Source organism: Gekko japonicus, unplaced genomic scaffold (assembly GCF_001447785.1).
Source record: "Gekko japonicus isolate JY-2015 unplaced genomic scaffold, Gekko_japonicus_V1.1 scaffold4553, whole genome shotgun sequence".
In the NCBI taxonomy this organism is placed as follows: Eukaryota; Metazoa; Chordata; class Lepidosauria; order Squamata; family Gekkonidae; genus Gekko; species Gekko japonicus.
The window spans coordinates 46,033-54,031 of NW_015160968.1; the positions used below are offsets into that span (position 1 = coordinate 46,033).

At 47.0% G+C, this 7,999-nt stretch overlaps 1 protein-coding gene across 1 annotated transcript in view; it reads right to left on the bottom strand.

Moving 5' to 3' along the window:
* The window catches only part of RFC4 (replication factor C subunit 4), a 45,569-nt gene that overhangs the window by 9,182 nt on the left and 28,388 nt on the right, over positions 1-7,999 (bottom strand). Inside the window, exons 5-7 of the mRNA XM_015425446.1 lie at positions 7,424-7,543; positions 5,561-5,704; positions 4,993-5,113 (exon numbers count right to left, since the gene is read on the bottom strand). Coding sequence (XP_015280932.1) covers positions 4,993-5,113; positions 5,561-5,704; positions 7,424-7,543 — 385 coding nt within the window. The remainder of the gene's footprint in view (positions 1-4,992; positions 5,114-5,560; positions 5,705-7,423; positions 7,544-7,999) is intronic.

A 7,999-nucleotide genomic window follows, 5' to 3' on the forward strand; every position in this document is an offset into this window, starting at 1 on the left:
GGTTCTCCCAGATTAGAGTCCGCGCACTTAACCACTACACCAAACTGGTGGGGAATCAAACCCGGTCCCCCCAGATTAGAGTCCGTGCACTTAACCACTACACCGAACTGCTGGGGAATCAAACCCGGTTCCCCCAGATTAGAGTCCGCGCGCTTAACCACTACACCAAACTGGTGGGGAATCAAACCCGGTTCCCCCAGATTAGAGTCCGCGCGCTTAACCACTACACCAAACTGGTGGGGAATCAAACCCGGTTCCCACAGATTAGAGTCCGCGCACTTAGCCCCCCACTACACCAAACTGGATACAGACTCCTCGACCTGCCCGCTCCAGCGCCACACTACAATCTGTTTCCCTTCCTCAGGAAGCTAGAGATAAAGTCATCTTGTGGCACGGGGAAGCTCTGTATGTATCAGGGAGGCTACCACACTTTTATCCCTCCATTATTATGCGTAAAAAAGAACTGAGCACAAGGGCATTTTTATAAAAGGATGATGACTGTAGTTTTTAAGTGTCTGTGTGGGGGAAAAAACCAGGCAGGTTTACTGCATTGTCTGTTGTACGTATGGTGAAAGGTGCGGTCAAGGAGCAGACAATTTATGGTAGCCCTCCTTGGGAGGAAAGCGATGGCAAACCTAGACAGCATAATAAAAAGCAGAGACATCACCCTGCCAATAACCCTGCCATAAACATTGACTAATAAAACTATATATATGTGGATGTTTAGTTGTTTGTAAATGAAAAATATTGTTTTTTAAACAATAAGGATTAACACTGTTGTTTTGTTAATTGTGTTTAATATGAAATATAAATAAAATGGGGTTTTTTTGGGGGGGGGGGCACAAAGTCCATATGGTCAAAGCAATGGTATTCCCAGTAGTACTGTATCGCTGCGAGAGTTGGAGTATAAAGAAGGCCGAGCGCCGAAGAATAGATGCTTTTGAACTATAGTGCTGGAGAAGACTCTTGAGAGTCCCCTGGACTGCAAGGAGATCAAATCAGTCAATCCTAAAAGAAATCAACCCTGACTGTTCCCTGGAAGGCCAGATAATGAAACTGAAGCTCAAATACTTTGGCCACCAAATGAGAATACATCACTCACTGGAGAAGACCCTGATGCTGGGAAAGATTGAAGGCCAAAGAAGAGACGGCAGAGGATGAGACGGTTGGACAGTGTTATCGATGCAACGGTCGTGAAATTAAGCAAACTCCGGAGGATGGTGGAAGACAGGAGGGCCCGATGTGATGTGGTCCGTGGGGTCACAAAGAATCGGACTCGACTGTGTTACTGAACATCATCAGGTTTTCAAGGCAAGTGACACGCAGGCCACTGCCTGCCTCTGCATAGCCCCCTTGGACTCCTTGGTCGTCTCCCACCCAAGCACTAACCAGGGGTGACGCCTGCTTGGCTTCAGAAATCTGATGAGATCCGGTTAGCCTGAGCCACCTGGGTCAGGGATAGCCCCCCTCTGTTGTGGTGGGTAGGATATTTATTTATTTTGTTCAATTTATATCCCACCCTCCCCACAAGTGGGCTCAGGGCAGGCAACGCTCCCTCTAAGCTCTGGAGTCTTGTGAGCAAAAATTCTACTTTGTGAGCTACTGGCGTTAAAGTCGTGAGCGAGCGATGTGGCTACACCAGTTTGGCGGAGTGGTTAAGAGCAGCGGACTCTAATCTGGGAGAACCGGGTTTGATTCCTCACTCCTCCACTTGCAGCTGCTGGATGACCTTGGGCAAGCCGTAGTTCTGTCAGGGCTGTTCTCTCAAGGACAGTTCTGGAAAGAGCTCTCTCAGCCCCACCCACCTCACAGGGTGTCTGTTGTGGGGAGGGGAAGGGAAAGGAGTTTGTAAGCCGCTCTGAGACTCTGAGTGAAGGGTGGGGTATAAATCCAATCTCTTCTCTCCTCTCTTCTTCTTTTGGCTAGGAAAAAATTCTCCCGAAATAAATGAATACTAAAAAACAACAACCCTGAACTAGAAAAACTGCAAAACTGTGAGCTAGCTCACACGAACTCAGCTTAGAGGGAACACTGGTTACAGGTCACATAAGGCATGACATTAAAAGCTCCTCCACCAACACCAACATCCGTGGCTTTGGGTTGGCTCTGGCCCCCGGGGAGGGTTTGCGTTATATTATCATACCAAGCTGAAGATCATCAATGCCAATAAATGGGAAAGACTGAAGGTCAAAGAAGACCGCAGAGGACGAGATGGTTGGACAGTGTTATCGATGCAACGATTGTGAAATTAAGCAAACTCCGGAGGATGGTGGAAGACAGGAGGGTCCGATGTGATGTGGTCCATGGGGTCATAAAGAATCGGACTCGACTGTGCGACGGAACTTCATCGGGTTTTCAAGGCAAGTGACACGCAGGCCACTGCCTGCCTCTGTATAGCCCCCTTGGACTCCTTGGTCGTCTCCCACCCAAGCACTAACCAGGGGTGACGTCTGCTTGGCTTCAGAAATCTGATGAGATCAGGTTAGCCTGAGCCACAGGGGTCAGGGAAAGCCCCCATCTGTTGTAGCGGGAAGGGCTGTCAAGTCACCGATGACTTATGGTGACCCCACCCCCACCCCGGGTAGGATATTTATTTATTTTGTTCAATTTATATCCCACCCTCCCCACTAGTGAGCTCAGGGCGGGTTGCAGGCAACGCTCCCTCTAAGCTGTGGAGTCTTGTGAACAAAAATTCTACTTTGTGAGCTACTGGCGTTAAAGTTGTGAGCGAGCGATTTGGCTACACCAGTTTGGTGGAGTGGTTAAGAGCAGCGGACTCTAATCTGGGAGAACCGGGTTTGACTCCTCACTCCTCCACTTGCAGCTGCTGGATGACCTTGGGCAAGCCACAGTTCTGTCAGGGGTGTTCTCTCAAGGGCAGTTCTGGAAAGAGCTCTCTCAGCCCCACCTACCTCACAGGGTGTCTGTTGTGGGGAGGGGAAGGGGAAGGAGTTTGTAAACCGCTCTGAGACTCCTTTGGGTAGTGAAGGGCGTGGTATAAATCCAACCTCTTCTTCTTCTTCTACTGCATAAATCAGTTTGCTCTGGAGTCATCCTTCCTGAGCTAAGACAACAATGTGTGTGCTGGAGGCTAAAAAATTGTGAGCTAGCTCACACGAACTCAGCTTAGAGGGAACACTGGTTACAGGTCACGTAAGGCGTGACATTAAAAGCTCCTCCACCACCACCAACATCCGTGGCTTTGGGTTGGCTCTGGCCCCCGGGGAGGGTTTGCGTTATATTATCGCACCAAGCTGAAGATCATCGATGCCGATAAAATCGTTAGTACGCCATCTGAATCATGCAATGATTACCATCAAAGAGTACCATCACTAGCACTTTAATTCTTAATTGTTGGACTGTTTTTAAGGCTTAATGTTGTTGTTGTTGTTGTAAGTTGTTTAGATTTTGTACATGGTTTTTATGGTACAGGGTACCAATTACTGTAAGCCGCCCTGAGCCTGCTTGCGGGGAAGGCAGGGTATAAATCAAAATAATAAATAAATGGTTTGCAAAGTTATGGGACATAGTAAAGGTAAAGGTTCCCTTGCTCGAAAGTCAGTCGAATCCAACTCTAGGGTTGCGGTGCTCATCTCCGTTTCAAAGCCAAAGAGCCAGCGCTGTCCGAAGACGTTTCCGTGGTCATGTGGCCGGCATGACTAAAACACCAAGGCGCACAGAACGCTGTTACCTTCCCACCGAAGTGGTACCTATTTATCTACTTGCAATTTCCTGCTTTCGAACTGCTAGGTTGGCAGGAACTGGAACTAGAGATGGGAGCTCACTCCGTCATGCAGCAACCCGGGTCTTGAACTGCTGAACTACCGACCTTCCACAGCCTGCAGTGCAGCGTCTTAACCACTTGAGCCACCGCAGCTCCTATGGGACATAGTAGTTATGGACAAAATTGCGATGCAAATACTGGAAACTGAGCAGCCTCACAAGACACCAAGATTTTTGGAAAAGTGGTTTGTGTTCTTTGATGATATAAATAATGCAAAAGATGGTATGTCTGCATTACCTACCAAATATGTTGATTTTGTATTGTATTAAATGCTGTTTAATGTATGGTTATTGAAAAAATGTTATAAAAAAATAAAGTTATAACTAAATAACGTATTCAAGGCAAGAGACGTTCAGGGGTGGTCTGCCATGGCCTGCCTTAGCAGAGCAACACTGGACTTCCTCGGTGGGTCTCCCACCCAAGTACTAACCAAGGCCGACCCTGCTTAGCTTCAGAGATCTGACGAGATCAGGTTAGCCTGGGCCATCCCGGTCAGGGGTGGATGTCTGTGTACGACGACGACGACGATGATTACACTGTTTGATTTTGTGACCTGCCTTGAGTCTCAAGCAGAAAAAGGCACACTATAATGGAAGTAAAAGAGTGATTTAACACTTGGAATTCACTGCCACAGGAAGCGGTGGCGGCTACAGGCATGGACGGCTTCAAAAGGGAATTAGATAGGCATATGGAGCAGAGGTCCATCAGTGGCTATTAGCCACAAGGTATAGATAGGGGCTCTGGGGCAAGTGATGCTCTGTCTTCTTGGTGCTGGGGGGGGGTCAACAGTGGGAGGGCTTCTAATGTCCTGGCCCCACTGCTGGACCTCCTGATGGCACCTGGTATTTCTGGCCACTGTGTGACACAGAGTGTTGGACGGGATGGGCCTTTGGCCTGATCCAACATTGGCATCTCTTATGTTCTTATGTTAAACAACACACACAGTCACCAGAACAGCACTTGTTTCATGCTTTGGACTTCGCCTGTCGCGCACTTTGCCTAAACGACGATCCCCGCTGACTGAACCCTACGCTTAAATGCGGTTGTTTTGGCTGGTCTCCTGGGCTTCTTTGTCCTCCTGTGAAGTGGTTATATTTGGCTCCGCATTAACTCAGAAAAAATTGGATAGGCGTTAACGCTAAGCCAGGCATCTCTGCCTCTTTCCACAGCACTGAAACAATGGCCCTCTGAATTAGCAGGAAAGCTACCTCACTGCTGACTGTCACATTCTCCTTTTCAGCAATGTCTAGAAGTCTCTGCCGCTGGATTTTGTCCGAAAGGGGCTTGAAACGAAATTTAGAGCATCGAGATGTTATGGGTTCGATTATCCTGTCAGAGAGAGAAAGGGAAACAGTTATGCTAGCATGTGCTATAGTCCCCTTGAGAATCCATTTCCGGTGTGTATAGCTGGAAACGATATAGCTCCCCTGCAAAACCTGGCAGCAACGCTCCCTTCTCAGCTGTGGAGTCTTATGAGCAATTTGGCGGCTGCATCAAGCAGTTTGCTCTGGAGCCCTCCTTCCTGAGCTAAGACAAAAACGTGTGAGCTGGAGGCTAAAAAACTGTGAGCTAGCTCACACTGACTCAGCTTAGAGGGAACACACTGCCTGGCAGTTAAATAACAATTTCGTGTACATCCGTTTCACTAGATTTCTTCTTCCCCACGTGTGTAATTTAAGCAGTTCCGAAAATACGAGTTTAATATCGGGCTCTCTAAAGAAGGAGCTGGCAGATGAGGAAGCCTGAACTTAGGGAGATCGCAAAAGTCACACGTACCTGCTGATGTAATTACAGATAAGGCAAAAACGTGTAGTTCTGGATTCCCTCTCCATGGTGCGCCTTAAGGCTGCCTGGGCCGCCGAGGTCATAGAGTCTGCTTCATCCAAGATCACAATCTTAAAAGGAGGACACGGCTTGCCGCTAAACACACACATTAAAAACATCTGGCATTAGCGCAAGTTGCACGTAGGAATCATTCTGCGTAGGTACATACTGGCGAAAAACAAGCCGTGAGTGATACGACATCATGGATCAGATCCAGCCGCTCTCCTTGTGCTAAGTCTTCCGCTGGCAATGAAAGGCATTTTGTCTGGTACAGGAAATCTTTCTCTGACGGAGGAGGACTTGGCAAACGGGTGTTGCTGGGGTGGATCCTAGCCATGTTTTTGGCTGCCAGAAGACACTTTCACCAGCAGGAAAGAAAAGGCCTCACTAGCCTCCTCCTCTCCTGTTGGAAACCCCCACTTTGCACCCCCCCCCTCAAATGCTGTTTCCAGAAATCCACAAAGTTTGGCTGCAGCAAGGGAGAGGAAAGCTGGCTTCTGGAAATGCCCCAGTCATGCTGAATAGGTCTGTATTGTGGATCACTCGTGATATTTGTATGTCCCTGGGCTAGTTTCTACTGATAATGTATAATCAATGCATCGTAAGACACTTCAAGTAGGACCCCGAAGAGGCACAGAAATCTCCTAACTAAATAATAGATAGAAATAATCAGCTCCCTTGGATTCAACCTTGTGTTTGCCCATCCCTTTCAGTCTGTAAGAAGGTGCTTTAAATATTTCAGGATTTCTTTTGCTTATAAGGCCCCCATCTCAAAATATAGTGAAGGGCATCTCTGTTCGGTTTTCCCCCCTGGTATCTGCAGTATTTTCTATATGTATTTTGCAAACTTCCTAGAGCTCTAAAAAAAGGAAGTACATGAATGGTGTAAGTCCCATTCAGATGTTACAAACAAACCACAGTTTTTATGCAGGCCCCAAAAACCTCCCTTCCTCCCTTCAGTCAGAAATGAAAGAAGGAAGTTGACACACTGCTTCCACTTAGTTGTAATATCCAAACACTTGGATTAATTGGGGCTAATTTCCTTCCTGGTAACTGGGAACTTTTTTTTAAGCACATTTGAGTCCTGTTAAGAGTTGGGGGTGATTCATAAGTCCTTTGACCAGGTGTTAACGATGGGACAAGAAGAAATATTAAGTGCCAGCACTTCTTTTAAGGACAAGTAATAGAATAATTTGGCCCAGAGAACTCATGGAAGACTCCTTTCCTATGGATTTCTGGTAGCGGAGACTGGAAGAGCTCTTATTGGGGAGTTCTCAAACCTAACCGTAGGTGACCCAACAAAAACAAGAACAAAAAGAAACTTAATACCGTCTTCTGTCTGTCAAGTTTTTTTTTTGGGGGGGGGAATTGAGAACTCCAACTTTGAAAAACACAGTCATCTCAGCATTTTGCCAAAGTGGGTCTAACAAATTTTCGCTTTTGTTTCAGAAGCTTTCAGCCAATGCCAATCCATTGGGGTAGGTATAAACTATAACATTTCAAGGTTCATATGCCAGTGGCTGAATCGTTCAGTGTGCAATAAAAAAACAAGTGCATTCAGCATTACAAGCAGCGCCTCCTTCTACTGACTCTATACATCTCTCGTCAGGGACGTTAATGCAAAGATGTGTGCAGCTGCTGCAAGATAAATTCCCTTCGAATGCAGTTATGCTGAGGTGACTCATTGTGGCATGCATCGGAGAGTGCAGAAGCCATCAGGCACTGCTGACTCATGGCTTATTTTAGCATTACAAAGCTAACCCACACAAAACCGACACAGAGAGAAATACAATCCTACAAACGGGGCAGGCGTACTCTGAACGGCTTCCTGAAACTGTCAGCTGAGCAAAAGTCTTCACTTTCTCTCGGACGACTTGTATGCCGCGCTCGTCGGATGCATTTAGCTCCAGGACCCTCTGACGGAACAGTTCAGGCCTACGGAACGCAAAAGACATTTGGTTTCTTAATACATTTGTGAAGTGAACCGTTACAGAGCAATGCTATGTAATAATACTGTACTCCAGCCTAAGCCTGTCAATTTCACTGATACGCCACAGAGGACTGCACTGTGGGTCTGGCTTCCCATGTTGAAATTGGGGGGAGGGGGGGATTGCATTCCTTGCTTAAAGATTTATACTGAAGGGCCCATTGAGACTGAAATTCTTTAACTGATGCCATAACCGGCGTTACATTTCAAAAGTGAGCCTTTAAGCCAAATCCACTTCGAAAATATCATGATGATTTTGCTTCTACAACCTGTGACCCATAAATGGATATAAGCCTCTAATTATGTACTGAAGAAGAGGAGGAGGAGATTGGATTTATACCCCGCCCTTCACTACCCACAAGAGTCTCAGAGCGGCTTACAATCTCCTTTCCTTTCCCCTCCCC